This window comes from Rhinolophus ferrumequinum, chromosome 9 (genome assembly GCF_004115265.2).
Source record: "Rhinolophus ferrumequinum isolate MPI-CBG mRhiFer1 chromosome 9, mRhiFer1_v1.p, whole genome shotgun sequence".
Taxonomy (NCBI): Eukaryota; Metazoa; Chordata; class Mammalia; order Chiroptera; family Rhinolophidae; genus Rhinolophus; species Rhinolophus ferrumequinum.
In genome coordinates this window covers 10,497,518-10,518,620 of record NC_046292.1, presented here as the reverse complement: position 1 = coordinate 10,518,620, position 21,103 = coordinate 10,497,518, and the positions used below count along the sequence as shown (strand labels likewise).

The 21,103-nt window shown below is 48.3% G+C and overlaps 1 protein-coding gene across 1 annotated transcript in view; it reads right to left on the bottom strand.

The window, feature by feature from the left end:
• Window positions 1-12,952, bottom strand: part of PLEKHM2 (pleckstrin homology and RUN domain containing M2) — a 36,577-nt gene extending 23,625 nt beyond the window's left edge. Inside the window, exon 1 of the mRNA XM_033113806.1 lies at window positions 12,684-12,952. Coding sequence (XP_032969697.1) covers window positions 12,684-12,743 — 60 coding nt within the window. The 5' untranslated portion in view covers window positions 12,744-12,952. The remainder of the gene's footprint in view (window positions 1-12,683) is intronic.
• Between the last annotated feature and the right edge of the window lie 8,151 nt (window positions 12,953-21,103).

The following is a 21,103-nucleotide window of genomic DNA, read 5'->3' as shown; positions in this document are numbered from 1 at the left end:
ACAGGTCCCGGGCCCAAGCTGGTATTAGGAGCCTTGCGCTCCCCCTGGCTGAGGCAGTTGGTTGCCAGTTGTTGGTCGGCCACTCACAGCAGCTCACAACAGCTCTCACCAGCTGCCGCATGGGCCACTTAGGGGGGCACACGGTGGCCCACGGCAGCCCAGCTGCAGGGAGAGCCGTTGTTCACAATCTTAGCTGTAGAGGGCGCAGCTCACTGGCCCATGTGGGAATCGAACCGGCGACCTCGTTGTTAGGAGCACGGCCCTCCAACCACCTCAGCCACCAGTCCGGCCCCACGAGGTATTTTTAAAATGAGGTTGATGAGGCAATTGAAACTTGAAAACTTAATAGATATTTGATGACATTGAAGAAAAATTATTATTACATTTTTAAAGTGTGATAGTGGTATGGAGTTACGTGAGAAAAAAATCCTAATCTTTGAGCAGTGTTTACTGAAAAATGTATGGATGCCTGCTTCAAAATAATGGAGGAACGTGGGGTTAGCAGACACAAGACGTCCATGAGATGGTAAGAGCTGTCCATGGGGCTTCAGTATACTACACAGCACTGACTATTTGTGGTTAGGAGAGAGAGGGGAAGAGGAAGGAGGGAGGGAGGGACAGACAGAGGGACGAAGGAAGGAAGGAAGGAAAGAAGGAAGGAAAGGAGACAGCGAAACAGAAAAACCCTCTCACCACTTTTGCCAAAAGAAAATGGGGGTGGAGCAAGAAAGTCAAGTCCTTGAGCAGGAAAGACAGGATGGGATCCACTGTCCCAGAAGAGTGGTGGCCACAGATGGGAGCCCAGATGCAAGTGGGTTGGTAAGCTTGATGGTGGGAGGGTGAAAAAGTTCTCATCAGAAGAATATTTAAAAATAAGCAAGGTCAGCTGAGAATGAAGAGAAGGACTAAGATTTAAAGTAGTAATAATAATGGGGGGAAAAGCCGTGGTTTCCCTAAACTCCGGCCTCCCCTCACAGGCATGTTCTCAGACCACACCCTGGATTGACTCAGCTGCTCTCCTCCCCTGGCTCCTGAGCCCCGGGCTTGCTCAGGCACCAGGCCGGGAAGAGCTGGGCTCAACCCACCCCAGACTCTCCAAGTCAGGAGGACAGTGCTCCCCGCAGAGCACGCTGGGAGGAACGGCCGTCACGAGACTGCCAGACCCCATGGCTGTGGGGAAATGTGGGTGGCACACGCCGGCAAGCCAAAAATGCCTGACTCAGAGCATTTTAATTAGGGTTAGGCCCACTCTTTGCTCTGAGCTGCCACGGCCCAGCCTTCTACACCGTCTTCTCTTATAGACATACAACCACAGAATGATTTCTGGTTCTATGGTCGGTATCAAGAACTCCTTCCAGAATTGGTCCCTAGCAGATTAATTTACAGGGAGCTGTGAAAGATTGTAAATGGCCAAATGAAAATAAGACTGTCACAGGTGCCCTCCTTTCTTTCTCCCTGGTCAGTCAAGACTAAAGAGGCTGTGCCATTGCTCATAAACAGGTGGGAGATCTGAAATCAAACTCTGCTGCCTGCTCACAAGCTGTACTGTGGCGGGAGAGGGTCCCACTCCCATATTTGCAGAGCAGGATAAAAATCCGGCCCCAATGACAGCAGGAGAGTCTGCGAGACTGGAGAGACACAGGGCTGTAAAGGTGTCTGTGTGAACTGGCCGACCACCGCGGGGCTCACTGCACCCCTGCTCAGCACACAGAAGGCACAGACCTATCACTGCACGAGAAACCTGCTCTCTCTTCCGCTGCCCAGGGAGGAGGTCGCCAGGAAACAGCAGCGTCCCTAGTGGCTTGCGGAGACCAGGGATATTTAAATGACAGAATGTTTAGAACAGCCTCAGCAGGCCAGGTCTAGGAGTGGAAATCCAAAAGCAGAAAAGAGCTCAAATGAAGGAAGTGTGGACTGCCGCCTGACCTCAAATCAACTCTTTTAGAAATTAAGTCCAGGATGGCCCTGTTCCATGAGCTCAACTCAAACTCAGAGCCACGAGCGGCAGGCCACCTAATCCCTGAGGCTGCCTCTCACTGGGTGCTGCTGCAGGTATGCTGGGTGCGCGAGGTGAGTCTTGTGGAAAGGGCAAGGGCACTGCCTATCTTGCCTTTGGAATTCTACTCACAGAGTGGCGACTGATGGGTGAAGCCACCCCTCTGGGCCTCAGGGACATTCACCTTCTTTTGGAGGCAGACCCTCAGGGGAAAGGCAGAGATCAAGCCACGTGATACTGTTTATTACCGATGGGCTTGGGATGTCCCCAAACCTTGACGCCTGGACACTCCCAGGGAGAGGGACCCTAAGAGGGGTCGTCCCTATCAGTGACAGCTGGAGAAGGGTTGGTGTGTTTAGACCTACCCAATGTCCCCTTCAGGAGGCCACCAAATCGACTTCCCCACCCTGATCTTGCACCAACAGCCTGCGCTGGCTGCAGGCACAGACACTCATGGATTGGATGAGAAAGGCCAGTGCTGACCATCCATCCCGCCAAAAATAAACAGGTAAACAAATAAATAAAAAAATAAGGCAGCAGCCTGGAGTCTTTTAAGGTTCAGCAAAGCGTCTAAGAGCAATAATGCCTGTTTTACATAATCCAAGGAATGGAAGGCCACAGCCAACAGCTTTCTGTGGAGAATCTCCACGGGAATCTCAGACAAGGCTGGGTGGAGTTGCAAGCGGAGTTTCCTGCGGCCTGTCATTCCGTAAGAATGCCTTGAGCAGGAGGGCATGTGCGGGGAGTTGGAGTGAGCGAGAGACAGGCTATCAGTGAATGAAACTTTGGCTTCTGAATGCACTGAAAATCAGAAAAAGAGTCACTTAGCCAGAACCCTCATTTTTAGGCAGGGAGACTGGGCCCAGGGAGGTGAGGGCACCTCCTGGCTGTGTCCAGCGGTCCTTCTGTTTCACTGCGGAGTCTTGGCCTGGTGTGTGTGCTCAGACACCCCGAGTAGCTCTCCTGGAGCCCCTTCTGCTTCCATCCCACCTGGGGATAGAGCGAAGGTCAGGGCACCTGCTGTAACCATCTGGAAGTCCTCATTCCACACTCACTGAGGAGGGCAGAGGGGCCTTGGCCCATTCCCAACACTCTGTATAACGGGGGGTGGGGACAATGTCAGGAATGTCCTCATCGCTTCTTTCCCAGAAAACATGAGAGTCCACAGAGGCTTCAGCCGGCTGGGTGTCCACTGCTCCACCAACCCCAGGCAACCACAATGCTGCGGACTTACTCTCGTAATCTTAAAATATCTTAGATCCCACCCTACTGTATCCTGAAAAAATCTTTTCTTTCCAGTGACAATCAATTACAGTAGATTACAGAACTAGAGAACCCAGAAATCACCCATACATGAGAACCAATCAGAGCCCCTGCAATTCAGAAACTATCAGCCTGGTTTCTCCGTGGCCATGAAAAACACTGTCTTTCAGCCAATGCCCCTGTCTAGGAGGGGCTTGTGCCCACGCTGGGTGGCATCCTGGGACTGACTGGGACCCCCACATGTAGAATTGTCATAAAGCGTGTGCTGTGTTTGCCATGGGCCTGCATTGTTCCGTAAGCATGCTGGGTGAAACCAATGCTTCTTAACCATTCATTTGCCACTAAACACACCCAATTATCCAGCTTTCTCTCCCACCTCCCAAATCATTACTCATTAGCCCTTTTGCTGGGAAGCTGTTAGGCTCTCTCTTTTACTGGCAGCTACTGCAAGATACCACGTTTCCCCGAAAATAAGACCTAGTTGGACCATCAGCTCTACTGCGTCTTACATAAGACCGGATCTTATATAAGACCAAGTCTTATATTAATTTTTGCTCCAAAAGACACATTAGAGCTGATGGTCTGGCTCGGTCTTATTTTTGGGGAAACACGGTATACAGGGGGTAAAAGCTGGAAAAAGCAGGTACTTGAATTATCCGTGGGTTTCATTTTTTTATGCTTTCTTTGGGGTGTTGGAACAATGATCGCAGAAAGGGACTGGCTCAGTTGGGCACAGATCTTCGGATAATTTGACAGAACATGGTTTCCAAAAGCAGTTAACTGCTTCTCCTTCCTGGAAGGGGAGTGTCCCAGCCCCAACGTCCTAGGATTGTTCTGCCGCTGAACTCAGCACAGGGCTTGACCTCTTCTGAGGGAACCAAGGACTGCTTTCAAAGTGGGGAGGAAAATGGTAAGAGGTTCTGCCAGGAGGTCCCTAGGCAAACACCAGGGACCTAGAAGCCAACCAATGGCCTGAAAGAACACGCACACTCACGATTCTGCTCCACACTTTCACTGCTGGAATGGGAGCAGAAGCTGGCAGAAACCCTGTACTGTTTTCTGAGAGCTCCACGTTCAATGTTCTGTGTGGGCACCGGTGGGAGGAAGAAGGGAGTTTTTCAAAGGCTCATTTTCATCAGTCTTTCAAAGACAGGGAGCCTTCACTGGTTCAGTGTTCATCTTTCACTTCCTTCTTCCTCTGCTGTACCTACGACGTGACCTCATGAAACCTTCCTCTACCCGAACAACCATCTTGTTGCTAAGGAAAATGGCCACCAAGTCCCCGTCTAAATCACAATATTAGGTTGGGAGGACACTGGGGTGACCCTGGCCTCCATTCCAAGGCCCGTGCAAATCCAGTCTGAGACTTTAGAGTCTAAAAATGTAAATAGAGTTAGGAAGCATGACAAGAACTCCATGGATCACAAATTGATGGTTATAAAGGCCATTGGGAAGACCTGGGGTATACGCCTACTCCACTGGGATTTGTTTAACGTCTGTCCCACTTCTAGGGTGTAAGCCCCAAGGGGCAGGGGCTTGGTGAGTTCTGCTCACTGATTCCTGTGACAAGAAGAAGAGGGCTCAGCACATCACAGGCACTCAACAAATATCTGTTAAATGAAGAGCAGTTGATGGAGGACTGGCCTGTGGAGAGCGTTATCTGTTGTCATTTCCAAGCAGATGCCATGGAGATGAATAAGGGTCAGAGAAATGGAAAGAGCAAGAGCCAGAAACATGGTTCAGGTCCAGCTCTGCCCCTTAGGAGGGTTATAATCTTGGGCAAGTTATGTCCCTCAAGCTCATTTCCCTCACGTATGAAACCGGGATCATGACCTATCCTGCTAGCGTGGTGTGAGCCTGACTGAGGAAATGTGTGTAACCAGCAGGTGCTCCGTAAGTGAAGTGTGAGGATTCCTCTGGTATTATTACACCCTTCCTCTCAATGTATTGGGACATTTCAGGCCTTAGTGGGCTGTAACACCAAAAATAAAGAACTTAGGGTGAAAGTGTGAAGAGAGGTTGAGTATTTACAAAGCTTGAGTTTGGAGATTTTTGTGGATTTCAACTATACAACAGTCCTTTCCTTGTTCTCATATATTACTGGGTTTCTTAGCATCTGTTAGTTCCAACTCTTAAGTATAGTCACCCAGGCAGGAAGGGAGAAGATAGGAAACTAAGACTTTCTTATGTATTCCTATAATGTTTGTAAACACTTATAAGCAAAGGGGAAAAAGATAAACTACAAATACTTTGACAAAACGAGGCAGAAGGTGGCAGGGCCAACTGCTTTGCTAGCAAGTTAGAGGAACCATTCTCAGGATGCGGGACAGTTATAATAACCAACAGATCAATGGCCTAACCTTCCTGCTCCAGCCAAACGGACTCTCCCAGAAACCGTCCTTATTCTCCTGCCTCAAACAGTTCTGGGAAGGCCTAGGATGTTTGCACCTTAAGCGAACAGCAGTAAGGACAGGGCTGGAAAGCAAAGTTAACCCAAACTAACCCACCCTGCTGCCTTCTTTAGACTCCCAAAGAGGAGAGCTCTGGGTCCAGAGGTGGTCACTCCACACGGCACTTGGGGTTCCAGGTCCCAAGTGAGAAACCTGCTTCCTCAGCAGCAAGGCCACCGGGGAGAGCTTGCTCTCCAAACGGAGAAAAGCCCCACCGCCTTCCTGGGACAAAAGGGCACCGCCAGCTTCGGTGGCACCATCCTCTTGCCATGGTGAGTCCTGATGCCTGAGATGAGCGCGGAAGACTCGAGGGGGGAGAACGCGCCACCGAAGAGCCCGCAGTACCTACAAATGCCCACCTTCCTCTCCCCTCAGTGCCCACACTCCCACCACCAGCTTTCTTTCCCCATTAAAACGTGTCTTCGCCGCTCCGTCCCTTCCTCAGCATTACTTTTCAGACCTCACGGTTTTGTCAGCCAGCAACAGATTTTCAATTTTGCTGGGAATTTCTTTTCACAATGGATTCCAGCTGGATGAGTTTTCAGGGGGACCTGCAGGAATCGTCACCGCTTCAACTGAAACTCTGAGTGTCAACTGTGACTACAGGGTGACCGCAGAGACAGCTGTAGCCCACCCCGACTGAAAAGGGGGCCTGCTGCTGCCACGTGGCAACCAGTTTCTGTCTCAGCCCAGGTGCAGGTGGGTGTCTGCCAGGCCTCCGCTCATCAGGCAGGGCCCTTCAGTCTGGATGGGCCTGAGGCTAGAGCCATACCACGGAGAAAGCGAGGGCCCAGGGCGTTCTGCGCGGGGACAGAAAGCACCCCAGTGTCACAAGGCTCCAAACAGAGACCTAATGTTAGAGAAGCATTTTGTAAAAGGAGAACCGTATCTTAAAATGGAATGGGCGGGCAGGGCTCAGAGAAAGCCGTGACCCCTTCACTAGTGTCCAATGCTGGCCCTGGGAGGCTGCCTCGTGGGGTCAGGTGCGCACATCTGTAGCTCCCGGCTGGGGCTCTGGGCCCCTCACATCCCTCACCAGACAGCCTCTCTTCTGTGAGAGAGGAAAGGCGCAGAGAAAGAGCTACGGCCAACATGAGGACAGGCAGGGGAAGAGGAAGTGAGGAGAAGTAATTTCGATCCTTAGCACTGCAGTTTATAAAATGCGTGTGTAGATATTATTGTCTTTAGATCTCTGCCCGGGTGACTCAGGTCAGGGTTTTTAGAACTCTTAAGATTTTTAAACTATTAAGAGTTTCTCTATAAAGCCAGAGAGAATGAAAGTATTGATTGAAACCAAATGGTGAGTGTAATTCCCACATACATCTAACTACCAGGCCCTCTCTAGAAATGAGCTGCCCCAGCTAATTTTTAGTGTCCTGGCAGGTCTCACCTGCCTGAAGGAGTGGGAAAATAGGGGAAAAAGCCCACCACTCATGCCAGCTTTTCCAGCAGCAGTGACAGGCTAGGCTGGACACGAGTGCTGCTTATTCGCCAGCATCAGTGGACCCCGACCTGGAGACCCCTACCCCACAGCAGGTGTGCCTGGCCAGAAACAGGAGCTCACTGACAGCCTACACTGGTGGGGCAGCGTGTGAGCCGAAACTGAGGTGGTGAGGGGCCTAGGTTGTCCTGGGTAAGGCAAGCTCATCCTGACCCAGGAGCATTCCCTGAAGGACGGTGACGTTATCAAGTCTCATTTATTTGCCCTGTTCAAAGGGAGCGGAATTGGGGCTGAGGAGATGGAGGACAGGGATCGCTTCCTTTTTATTTTACACACTTCTGGGTGTGTTTTTTAAAACCACCCCTCATTTTCTTGGACTAATGTCTAATTCTCCTCTCCTAGTCACTGTCCCTTGGTGAATGCAATGTCACCTCCTTAGGCAATCTCTCCTGGCCACGTGGTCCACAGCAAATTCCCCTGTCAATTCTTTGTCACATCACCCTGCCCAATGCCTTCCTAACACTTAACACAATCTGAAATCACCTTTGTGTTGGTTTGTATACTAATTTGTAATTGGTTTGTCCACTCATCTCTTCCTACTGGAATATTCACGACGTGAGGCCAGGGATCTTACCACTATGACCCTCCCAGGGCCTAGGACAGTGGGGACATATTAGAAGGTGATCAGTAAATATTTTGGAAAAACTGAATACATGGGCACATGATGGAGTTTACTAGAGTCCACATTCATTCCACAAGCCTGACAGAATGTGCAAAATCACAGTTACACTACAGATCTGGTTGACTATAGGACGGGTCACACCAATGTCTCTGAAAGTGATCCCTAGCCTACCTCGACGAGGACTTTTTCATGTGCGCACACAGGTACGTATAGAGTACAGCCTGCCAAATCCAGCCTGCTGCCTGTCATTGTAAACAAAGGTTACTGGAACATAGCCACACCCAGACATGTACGGATTGTCTGTGCTTGCTTTCAGCTACAAGGGCAGAACTGAGTGGCTTCGACAAAGATCATATGGGCTGAAAATATTTACCATCTGGCTTTTTAAGAAGTTTGACAAACTCTGAGCTTGAAGAAACAGAGACGTGCAGTGTAAGACTCTGACTGAAAACTGCACAGTTCACACAGACACTTGCAGGTGATGATGCTAATATTTTATTTAGGCCCTGTGATGTGCCAGCTCTTGTGCTGAATGCTTTACGTGTATTAGCTCCTGTAACCTCATTCTCATTAGAACACCATGAGTAAGTTGTGACTGCTGAGGCTAACTGAGGCCCAGTAATGTCAGGTTCAGCACAGTCCGTGACAAACCCAGACCCAGGTCTGTGCGCCTCTGAAACCTGCTTTTGCAGTCACTGTGCTATACAGCTTCCATGGCCAGCCCTTTCCAGCCACGTGTAGCAGAACCCTCAGCACTCCTGAGACTAGTCTGTCTCCTCACGGTCCTTAGAAGACCACCTGGATGTCCCCTCTTACTTCGGGATGCTTAGGCTGTTCCTTCTACCTTGACGCCCACTTCTTTTTTGTACTCTACCAATTTGTCAAGACTCAGCTAAGGCCTCCTGCTCTGAGGACTTCTCTTTGCCCTAGCGATTTTTTAAATTCTCCTTTCAACCAATATACAAACTGTTGGAGGGCAGTGACTGCTTCTCACGGCACAGAGCCCTTGCTCACACTGCTCATGCAGGCAGCACTCCCACTCCTCAAAAACAAAACAAAACTCTCGTGAAAAACCACAGCGTTTCCTCCCATGGAGAAGATGTCACTTAGTAGAATCATGGGCCAATGCAAAATGCCAACACTGTCTTTGACTAGGACATTTCTCTTTAACTATTAATATAACAAATCAAAAAACACAATCTTTTATCATCAGTACCTGGGCTGTTTCTGCTTCTCGCTCTTTCTAGAACACATAGAACTTGCTTTCATGGTTATCATTTTCATTTACCTGTACTAACTATTAAACTCTCCTATCTCTCTAACCCTCCGGGAATCCTGCCTTCACATCAAAACACAGGTTCCCGGGTAGGCCCGGTGGCTCAGGAGGTTAGAGCTCCGTGCTCCTGACTCCGAAGGCTGCTGGTTCGATTCCCACATGGGCCAGTGGGCTCTCAACTACAAGCTGCCGGTTCAACTCCTCGAGTCCCGCAAGGGATGGTGGGCTCCGTCCCCTGCAACTAAGATTGAACATGGCACCTTGAGCTGAGCTGCCTCCCGGATGGCTCAGTTGGTTGGAGCACGGACTCTCAACCACAAGGTTGCCAGTTCAATTCCTTGACTCCCCCAAGGGATGGTGGGCTGTGCACCCTGCAACTAGCAATGGAAACTGGACCTGGAGCTGAGCTGCACCCTCCACAACTAAGATTGAGAGGACAACAACTTGACTTGGAAAAATGTCCTGGAAGTACACACTGTTCCCCAATAAAGTCCTGTTCCCCTTCCCCAATAAAAAATCTTTAAAAAAAACCCAAAAAACACAGGTTCCCTTGGATGCCGGTAGGATAACACCTATGTCACCTCTGTGGTGTTCCAGTGCACGTTCACTATCGCAAAATCCAGGTGTGAAAATAGCCGAACTTGACAGTACTGCTTGGGGAGTGGTCACAGTTGACGGTGTAGTTTTTGGGAGAAGAATCAGGGGATGGGCTAATGATTGTGTTCTGTTTCTTGAGGTACCATGTTTCCCCCAAAATAAGACCTACCCGGAAAATAAGCCCTAGCATGATTCTTCAGGATGATATTCCCTGAACATAAACCCTAATGTGTCTTTTGGAGCAAACCTCAATATAAGACCTGGTCTTATTTTCGGGGAAACACGGTAGGTTCTGGATATGTGGATGTGTTGTGAGAATGCACCCAGCTGTACATTTGGAGTAGATATGTTCTAGTTTCTGTAGGTATATTCTATTTCAATAAAAAGTTCTAAAATATCCTCCGCAAACATAGTAATACACAATGGATCGTTTTTTGCAGAAATAGACATCTCATTTTCTTCATGCAGTATCATTTTAAGAGGATCAGTAAAACCATTTGGTTGGATGGAAGAAAAAAGCTGAAGTGACTCTCAAGATGCCGTATAACAAATTTAGGTGAGACTAGCGTTCCAGGACAGATGTGACCCCAAGGCTGCTAGCCCTCAACGCCTACTGCTATAGCTGAACTGACTCCTATGAGAAGCAAATGCACTTCCTGATGCAAAACTCATAAAACAGCTCTCTGAAACACAGCTTGCAAAGGAAGCAGGTAACAAGTCCAGATGGTGTTGTATAAAGCAGTACATGTCAGTGCATGTCAGCCATCTTCAGACCTTGTAAAAGTGAGGACTTGGCTCTACCACAAACCAACAGAAAAAGCCACCACTTATGCTACAGACTGAACATTTCTACCACCCCTCTCTCCATTCATCTGTTGAAATCCTAACCCCTAATGTGATGGTTTTAGGAGGTGGGTGGGGCCTTTGGGAGATCATGAGGGTGGCACCCTAATACAAGAGACCCCAGGAGAGCTCCCACACCCTTACCCCATGAGAGGACACAGGGAGAAATCAGCAATCTGCAACCTGGAAGAGGGAAACTGTGACAAATAAATTTGTTGTTTATAAGCCACCCATTCTATGATAGTTTAGTTATAGCGGCTCAAACAGACTAAGACAAATTATTAAGATGGGATCAAACATTGCGCTAAACACTCTACATACATGTAACTCTTGTTAAATCTTCCCAACAGCCCTCATTTTATCCCTGTTTTACAGGTGAGAAAACTGAGGCACGGAAAGGTTGAGGATAGGTTCCAAGGTTCCAGGGTTATTAACTGGCACGGCAGGGATTCAACCCAGGCAGCCAGACTCCAGAATCCATGTTCATAACCGTGATGCTAGTCAGGCCTTCGGTTGTGATGCACCTGGGGACAGGTTTCCCGTTTCTAGCGTGCAACTTACATCTTCCGGCCGGCATGCATTACAGCTCAATAAAAGTGCTTGTCCAAACACATACAAGTATAAGAATCTTGACAAACAACTCTTTCATGATTTACTCCTCTGATTGACACAGTGGATCTCTGCCTTCAAAAGGTCGGTGCTCACTCAGATGGCAGTGTGCATGTCTATCACCTTTCTACCCCGGACTTTCCCCATTTATTCGTGAGAAATCCGAAGACAAAACGCCTGGCCTTCCTGAAGCCATAGTCAGCACAGATTAGATCAAAAAGGTCAGCAATCTTTCTTTTTCTTCCATTACAAAACATGTACTGCTTTTTAACAAAGTAGTATTTGCTCATCCTGCACTCCTTGAGTAAACAAAAACTATACCCCAATTACATCAGCAAAGCTCAGGAAAATTAAATAAAACTTTTGTTGGATATCTGTTTTTAGTTGTGCTTTTGGAGGAACATTTTAGTTAAGAGCATTTGGAATCTATTTTTCTTTTTAAGCCTTACTGATCTTTATGAAAGGTAAAATTGCTTGCCTATGTTACTTTTGAGGAATTCAAGTGGCGAAAAATAGTTATTTAAATATAATTGTTGATTTAATTAATTGTCTTCATTTTGGTTTGTTGAAACGATAAAATGTAATGTGATGACCCTTTCCACCCGCTCTAAGTCATCCCTACCCCCAGTTTCTAAGACTTCCAGGTGAGCCAGGAATTAGGGGGGGAAAATCCAACAACATTCCTCAAACGACTGTCAATTCTGATTTGGTTTTAAGTGAATATGAAGTCTACCTTCCAGCATGAACCCTTTTTCAGATAAGCTGACTTCCTCGCACGTAGTTATATACCCTTAATAGATAATATTTTTTTTCTATCTGGAATTGGGACAATGATCTCTATAGCAGGAGCCCCACACCGCAAACTGGGTGTCTGTGGTGTCACCAAGTTGTGGGAGTCACCCTCCAAAAGGCAATCTCCAGGTGCTTCAGGTTCTCAATCAAAGCTATGAAAAGCCTCTTCAAAACTACCATCCTTGAGCAAGATTATTCCGGGAAGTTCCCAGGGACAGAGGCAATGTCACTCAGGACTGAAAATTGCAAGCCGTTTATCACCGGTCGTTGACCCGACAGTGGACTCTCCGAGATGCAGGAGCCCAGAGAGGACCTAGGATACAGGGATGCGGCCCAGAGATGCGCTGCGGGCCGGGGTCCTCCCACAGCTTTTCTGCAGCTCGAGTGGGGGTACTGGCGGATCGTGGCCCCTCTAAGGGACGCAAGACCCTCGGGCCTGTCTGGTGAAAGCTCTGAGGACACTGACCTCAACTTTGTTTTTTAAAAATAGCTCGTGCGGCCGCGGCGCTCACGTGAGTGGCCCCGCTTCCCCTCCATCCGCCCCGGGTTCCCGGCGGCTCCTCGACCTCGGGGTCGCGGAGGGGAAGCGTGGTGTCCCCGAGCCCTGGTGACAGGAGGGACCCCGGCCCGGGTGGGCGACCCGGGGTAAGGAGGGGACGCTGGATGGGTCGGGGTCCCGGCCGGTGGGTCCGCCTGGGGTTCGGGGCTGGGCCGGGATAGCAGGCCGTGCTCACCTTCTTCACCGACAACGAGATGTTCTCCAGGATCCGATCCTTCACCTCCCGCGGCTCCATGTCGCCGCTGCCGCCGCCGCCCCGCCGCCGCCGCTTCCCGCGCCTGGGGCCCGGGGCCGCCGCCAACCGCTGCCGCCGGCCGTGCAGGGGCTCCGTCGTGCCGGCCGCGGGGCCCGGCGCCCGCCGCCCGGCCCTCGCCTCACCCGGCCCCTCGCTCCGCCTCGGCCCGGCGGCTCCCGAGCGCGGCCGGCGGGGAAGGAGGCCGCGGGCTGTGCGCCGCGGCGGCGGCGGCGGCGGCGGAACTGACGTCAGAGGGGGCGGTGCCTACGGCGGCTGTCAGCTGGGAGGCGGGCCCCGCCCCGGCGACGGGACACTCCCGGGCCCCGGGGATCCCCGCAGAGACCTCGGGCCGCCAGCACCCTGTGCTCATCAGCCCACAGACCCGGGAACCCCATAGACCTCGGGCCCCCGGCACCCCACCCTAGTCAGCCCACGACCCTCCGCCCGGAGACTCCCGCCTCAGCCCACAGGTCCCTGGGGCCCCAGGGACCCCTTCGGCCCGCAGACCCCACCTGAACCCTCTCTTTTTTTAGCCCAGGGGGGGCCCAGAGGACCCCCGCCATACCGGCAACACCAAGACCTCCTCAATGCACGGACCCCCGCTCCTTTCAGCCTACAGACCCAGGCTCCCGGGCTTTGGCAACTTAGAGACCCCAGCACCCCCACCTCGACCTGCCCAGAGACCCCAGCCCTCTGGCCCTCACTGGTCACCCTACTCTGGCCCTCCACTCCTCAGTTCCTCACCCTCACCACCCAGTCGGAAACTTTCAGGCTGTTTCAGCGGCCTGGTGTTCTTCCCCACCTCCAAATCACATCCTCTTTACTTCACCTTCAGTCCCAAAGCCTCTTTGGGTTCTTACCCTTATCCCACTTCTTCAGTGGGTCCACATATCCTGAGGACCCCAACTCCCTCAGCCCTGAACCCCACCATAACAGTTCCCCTTAACCCCCTAACACATCCCTCTCCAAATTCACAGTCTCTTAAAGCCACCTGCACTCAGAGTGCTTAGTGTCCTACGTGGCTTACTTCATTTGGTCCCAAATAAATATATTCCTGATACATCCATTAGACTCTCCTTTTTATTCTTTCTTTAAATGTCAATATATACTTTTTGCCACTTTTTAAAATTGAGATATAATTGACATGTATTAGTTTCAGTTATACAACATAATTCAATATATGTATCTGTGACAATGATCACTGCTCTTTTTATTATTGAGACACGCCACTTCTCAGCTTCATTTCCCCAATTTCCCTCCTTTGCCCAGGCACCCCACTCTCAGCCCCCCAGACCTAGTCACCCCAGTACCTATCTGAAACACTGATTCTACAGGTTATTCTAGATGGACCCCTCCCCATACACACCCAAAGACCCCTCCCAATCCCTCAGTTTCCCCAGGAAGACCCAAGATGATGGTATTTTGTTTTGTTATGTGACTGGATAAGGGGACAACAAAGTACGAGGAAAAGGAAAAGAGAACAAGTACTTGAGAAATGGATTAACATCATTCTATTACCACCTCCGGATCTAGGGCAAGACTTGTTTATAAGGACGGTGATGATGGTAGGTGTTGAGTACTGACTATGGGCCACGCACTGAACTCAGTGCTTTGCATTTGTCTCACGTATCCTCATACAACAGTTCTTGTACAGAAGAAATTGAGGGATGGGGGTAAGTTACCTAAAATCGGACAGCAAATAGGGGAGCCCAAACCATTTATATCCTTTTCAGAGCCAAGGATCCCTTTACATTTCTTTCTTTTTTTCTTTCTTTTCTTTTTTTTTTTTTAAGATTTTATTCGGGAAGGGGAATAGGACTTTATTGGGGAACAGTGTGTACTTCCAGGACTTTTTTCCAAGTCAAGTTGTTGTCCTTTCAGTCTTAGTTGTGGAGGGCGCAGCTCAGCTCCAGGTCCAGTTGCTGTTACTAGTTGCAGGGAGCGCAGCTCGCCATCCCTTGCAGGAGTTGAACTGGCAACCTTGTGGTTGAGAGGACAGGCTCCAACCAACTGAGCCATCTGGGAGCTCAGCGGCAGCTCAGCTCAAGGTGCCGTGTTCAATCTTAGTTGCAGGGGGCGTTGCCCACCATCCCTTGCAGACTCAAGGAGTGTTCTGAACCGGCAACTTTCTGGTTGAGAGCCCACTGGCCCCTGTGGGAATCAAACCGGCAGCCTTCGGAGTTAGGAGCACGGAGCTCCAACCGCCTGACCCACCGGGCCGGCCCCTACATTTCTTCATATTATTCTAGGAGGTGACTCCACAGGGGCTTGGTCTAACCCTTTAGGAAAAGAAGCAAAGTCTCTATACCCAGGGTATTTTCTTATTAGAACTGAGTTTGGAAAAATAAGAGATAACAGTCTCCATGGAGCTGGGCAAAGGCAGAATGACAGGTAGGGATGGAAGCTGTAGTCACTGGACAGGTACAGAAAAGGCAGAGAGCAGAGGACACGGTACTTCGAGGGAAGAAATAGGTGTAAAGGTGTGTAAAGGCAAGTAGGGGGACAGCTGGCTTGAATGACCAGCCTGAAAGCACTCAGGTTAGGGTGGCTATAGGCCCCAACCTCTTGGAGGTAACTTTGGCTCATGAGAATCTGTTTAGTCCAAAGTAGAACCAACCAGGTTTGTGATTCTTCTACTATGCTAAGTAGCAAGCCATCTTCTGGACAACCTTTCCTCTTGAGCACCATCTTCCTATAAATGGCTTGGGCACATGACAGTGTCGACAGGCGTTTTTATCACTCAGCTATATGCCTGTGATGTGAGAAGGCGGTGGCATTTCTGCCATATTGTTTTCATCTTGATGCATTCAACTTTTTACAACATTCAGGAGGACCATCCAGTCTCATAGCCTACCAAATTCCTAAGGTCTGCATAGGTCTGTGAGTGGGTGGGAGAAGAGAGGCACGCTTTATAGTCTCACAAGACTTCTTGCAGCAAAGGGGAGAGGGCCAAGTGTGGGTGTTCATGTGCAGATAATTGCCCCATGTCCAGAGCTCAAATACGGAATCCATCCTTGCCTGTCAAAAACAAGGCAACTCAAAAAATGAAACAACAAATCCAAAACAAACAAACAAAACAAAACCAGGATGCCTGTCAATCCTGTTATTGGGAGTCATTTAAACTCAAAACTGATGCCCATTTATTGCACAAGACTTTGCTGATCACGTGTAAAGTGCATGAGACTCTGAGGCATCAAGAGTCAAAAGCCTTGACTGACTCATGCGAGGGCCTCGAGCGAATCACCCTGTTGGTTTCAAAATCAGTGACACAGGAAAAATGATTTTGTTGTTGTTCTTGTTCTTCTTCTTTTTGAATATTGTCCTCACCTAAGTCTCGTACTTCTAAACTCCATCAGATGAGAGAAGTTGGGAAGAAGGCAAGATCAATGAGAGACCTTAGTCCTGGCCCATCCAGTCTCCTTTACTCTTCTTCCCAAAGCTGTGTACTGCCTCAGAGAGGAAAAATATAGGGAAAATATTTCAGCAGCTTCACCCTGCCACATCCTTAAAAGGTCAAAAAAAGGAAATTGAGTGTAAAAAAATGAAAAAAAAAAAGTGGTTTAAGGAACTAATTCCTCTTTCCCTCCAACTCAAGGCAAATATATTTGTGTTTCCAGGGAAGGGAGTAAATATTTCCTTGGCCATCAGGCTTGTGAAGCTGATCCCCATGTGAGGGGAGGAAATAAGAGAGACTGTTTGTACATAACAGCAGCAGTCCAGGTTCCCACACCTTCACTAGGGCACCTACGAGTACGATCTAGAACTCTGGGACTGGGTAAACCAAAAGAAGCAGCTTTAATCGAGGTGATTTTAAAATGTTGAACATCCGGTTTCTTCCTCATTACTGTCCAGTCAGCAAAATGGGTTGGTGAAAATTGGGTATTTAACCTCCCAGCTTAAAAGCCTCCAACAGCTTCGTGTCATAGCATCTGGAATGACATGCCTACTCTTTCTCTGGCCTCCAAGGCCAGAGCTGATCTGATCCAGCCTGTTTCTCTGACTCATCTCATCTCTCTGCTGTGTGCGCCAGTCCCCACCAACCTGTTGTTTCTTAAACATGTGAATGTGTTCACGTCTGAGGGCCTTTGCTGGGATGCTCTTCCCCAGTGTGGCAGAGGCCTCTAGCTGTTCTCTCCAGTGATAGCATTGAACCAGGCAGTGCTGGACTACATTTCCCAGCATCCTTGGCAGCAGGCACAGCTCAAAACCTATCTGGGGACCTGCTATGCACCAGGCAGTCCGAGGCACAGGAGATACAGCAATGAAAAGGACAGACATAATTCCCTACCTTCACGGAGTTTACATTCTAATGGGGGAAAAAGATACTAGATAAGGTTCAGAAATAAAATGCATAGTGTTAGGTAGTGGTCAGTGCTAAGGAGAAAAATTAAGAAGGGAAGTGACATAGGAAGAGTGGTTGGGTTGACTTCACTTTTAGGTAAAGTCCCCAGAGAAGGCCTTACTGAGGTGATATTTGAATAAAGAACTGAAGGGAGAGAAAAAGCCATGAAAAGCATCTGGGGAAAGAGCATCCCAGACTGAAAAAACAACAAAGGCCCCAGGTGGGAGAGAGCGTGGGGAGTTCAAGGAATATGGAGATCAGGGTGGCTTAGAGCTGGAGGGAGGGAACCGGAAGCAGATCGAGGCAGGGAGGAAAACAAGCGCGTGGAGGCATTATGATGGTTTTGGCTTTTATTTTGAGTGAGATGGGGACCCACGGAAGGGTTTTAAGGAGAGGTGTGACCTGCTTTCACAGGATTATGCTGGCAGTTGTGCTAAGAACAGAATGGAGGCATGTGAAAGGCAGGAGCAGGGAGACCTACTGCAATAACCCAAGTGAGAGGTGATGTGATGGTACCTGACACAAGCTCCTAGAAATGAGATTTTGAATATATTTTGAAGTGGAGCCAACAGGATTCAGGGTAGATTGGATACAGGTTGTGAAAGTAGTGGGTTTGAGAGTGAGCAACTGAGTTACCATTTACTTCTCAGGGGAAGACTGAGAGGAGCAGGCTGGGTGTGACGGAAAAGTTCCCTCTAAGGGCACTTCAATTTCAGGTATCTGAATAGGAAAAATATTGGCTTTAGTAACTTTCTAGAAGGAACCAAGCCACCCTAGCTCTAATTTTTTTTTGGACAAAATCCACAGGTAAAGATTGGTATAGTTGGTTGATCCCATGAGCACACTGATAGCTTTGAACAGAGAAGCAGTTATTGGGTGATAATTTAGCCCTTTTTTGTAATTTTGATTGCAGTTATTCTGTCCCCGCGCCAACACTTGTACATAAAGTAGAAGATAATAATCTCAGTTTGCCAGACCATAAAGAGCCACAATCGAGACCTGAAGGGAACAGGGCATCACAGGGAACTCTGGGCTGAGGTCAGCTGAGTGCCCCGCTGGGAAACGGGGCCCTTTCCTTGGGGGACAAGGAGTGTCTGGTCGATATGTGAGGTGAAATCGAAGGCCTGCCGCCTGACCACCAAACTGTACTTGTTACAGTTTAGATTTCACAACCTCCCTTGCAGTTTGGTGTGGCCAGGTGACCGAGTGCCAGCCAGGGAAATGTGGATAGAGAAGTGACGTACACCACTCCCAGGCCTGGTATAAAAACTTCCACGAACAACCCTCATCCTCTTTTCCTGGTATGTCAGCTGGACGCTGATGTTCAAAGTAATTCTGGAAGCCACATGTGAAGAGGGCAGACCTGGTAGCCTAGTACCCTTAATGACCGACTGCATGGAGCAGAGCCTTCCCTTCCTATCAGACTTAGAAAAATTGCCCACCTTCTGGAATTCCACTTAGCTTTCTCAAATCGCTAATGTGATACAATGAATACTACTAGCTAACATCTAATGAGCACGTACTATGGGCTAGAACTTTTCTAAAGACTTTAATGTATTAATTAATTTAATCCCTATAGCCCCACTAATAGTCCCTATTTTACAGATGAGGAAACTGAGGCACAGAAAGGTTAGGCAACTTATCCAAAGTCACACAGCTAGTAAGTGGCCAAACTGGCATTCATACCCACGCAGCCTGGCTCTAGAGACTAGAATGAACCACAATACCCTGTCACCCGTGTTATTTCTATTATCCAACATCAACTGCTGGCGCAGTCACAAAACGTACGTCGTTACATCAGCAGATAGCAGTCTTCCTGCAATCTGGAAGTTACTTGAATGGATTGGAGATGCCCATTTCTTCTGCGGTTCAGGCACACAGCCACAAGTCACAGAGCCTGAGTGTAAATTACTTAAAGGGGCAGGCAGACAAGAGACAGGACAAAAGTTAATTAACCATCTCAATTTAAAAGAAATTGATCAAACAAGAGTCTTATGATAAAAACTTTATTGTCTTAAATATCAAATGTTTTACACATCACTTTTCTTCAGAAAGTTCCTATTAAAAAAAGAAAAATAAAATAAAGTGTTTTGATTATTTAGGGCTGACTTACATTTCATTATGTGACAAAAACTCAAACCCAAATGCATCTAGTTCACTCAGCTGCAGACAGGTCCTATGTCCAGCCCCTAAACCAATGGCACAATGCAACCAACTTTGGGATTCCTGAGTTTGGTTCCCTTAAGTTCTCAGAGTTTTCCAACTCTCAAAACCAAAGCATTATGGGAGTGACTGAGCTACTGGCAAGCCTATTTTGCCAGTCAGCCCAGTTCTTGTAAAATGCAGTAGTCTCAAAGCATAAAGTCAGGAAGGCATACATGAGTAATTGCAAGAACAAATAAGGTTGGGGGAAAGAGGAGTTTCGATTTGCTAAGATTTGCCAAACATGGCTACAAAACTGGTAAACAAACCTTACTTGAGTGCAAAGGCCATTGGCCCAATTTGACATGAAGATGAGATTTTGAATTAAATGAGCAAATAATCAGTTTCATCGTAGATGCACAGTGAAAAAAGCCAATGCAATCAGTATGGTGAATTGCTCTGAGTATATCACCAGAACTATTTCAAAAGGATGATTAGAAGAGAGAATGGAAATATAATCATTCAGAGGGAAAGGTCTCAGATGGGTGGCATAAACTCAGAAAGCTATGGGGCCTTCAGGGAAGGAAAAAGAAGTCTGGTCAGCATCAGGTAATCTCAGACCGAAGGAATCTGGAAATAAACCAATCTGACCATCTGGTAGGAAATGAACAGAGGTCTGCCTTTCTTTAAGCCACAGATGCATTCATTCAAGGTTGTGTGTACAACAAACTCCTGGTAAACATCATTTCCCATCAGACATGTATTTTCCCAGGAAAAAATATCCCAGCATGCCCTTTCCCCAAGTCAGCTAATGAAAACCTTATGGTATATATGTAAAGAAATACAGTTCTGTATCTAATTTCGTATTCCACGCCCCCATCCCAGGTCTTCCATAGTATGCTTAGCTTTTTAAAGAAATATTCTCTAACTCCTACATCTTTCAACCATTCCCTCCGCAGATTTCATTCCACGAGGTTGTGCCCTAAAACATCGGCTATATTCTTTCACCTTACGGCTCCTGGAGGGTCCAGATTACCAATCACCAGTACATAACTGATAAACCTGTGAGCTTTCTCATTGTGAATCTCGTGAGTCACCAGTAGTTAAGGTCCAGAATTCTCCCTGTATGCCTCAGGATTATAAGTGATGACCTTTCAAATAAATGTCCCTGTGATGGAGCTGTCCTATAGAAAGATTTGCTAGAGCCTTCAATCTTCTTGACAGTTCTGCCCATCATCCAGTCCCAGGCCCTCACTTGCTACATTTTCTGCTCTAGATTCCCATTTTCACATCTTGACTCGGCTGCAGAATCCCCTGCTAAGTCCTGTTGGTCCAGATGGTCAGTATTCCAGGGGAGACATGCTCAAAGGGGGAGCAGGAAGGGTGCCAAGCACACGCGGTATCTCCACCCTGCATGGAAGGAGGTCCTGATGGCAGGGAAAGTTGACTGTCCCTGGTGTGTACTTAGTATCACCTTCCATTTACTCGCACTTCTAAACCCTGCCAACACCCCCATCCGCAGTATAAAATTGGTTTCTGAATACCTTCTCTCTTCAAGTATTTCTACCAAATGTTGAATCATTTTTCAGTGGTTTCTATGATTCCATTTTTAAAGATTTCATTTTCTAGAGCATTTTCGATTCACAACATCTAAATCAATTTTGAGCCTGATTTCCCATCTTCACCGAATTCAAATAAAATCGTTCTAGTATGACTTTTAAAATAAAAGCTAATGAGCAAAAACCGATCTTGCTCTTGAAGCAAAAATTTGTTTCCTGTCTCCTTACTAGACTAAAAGCTTCCCGAGGGCAGGCTGCCAGTCTGTTTTATGACCCTTGTATCCCCAGGGCTCACCAGTACCTGCACACAGGTACTT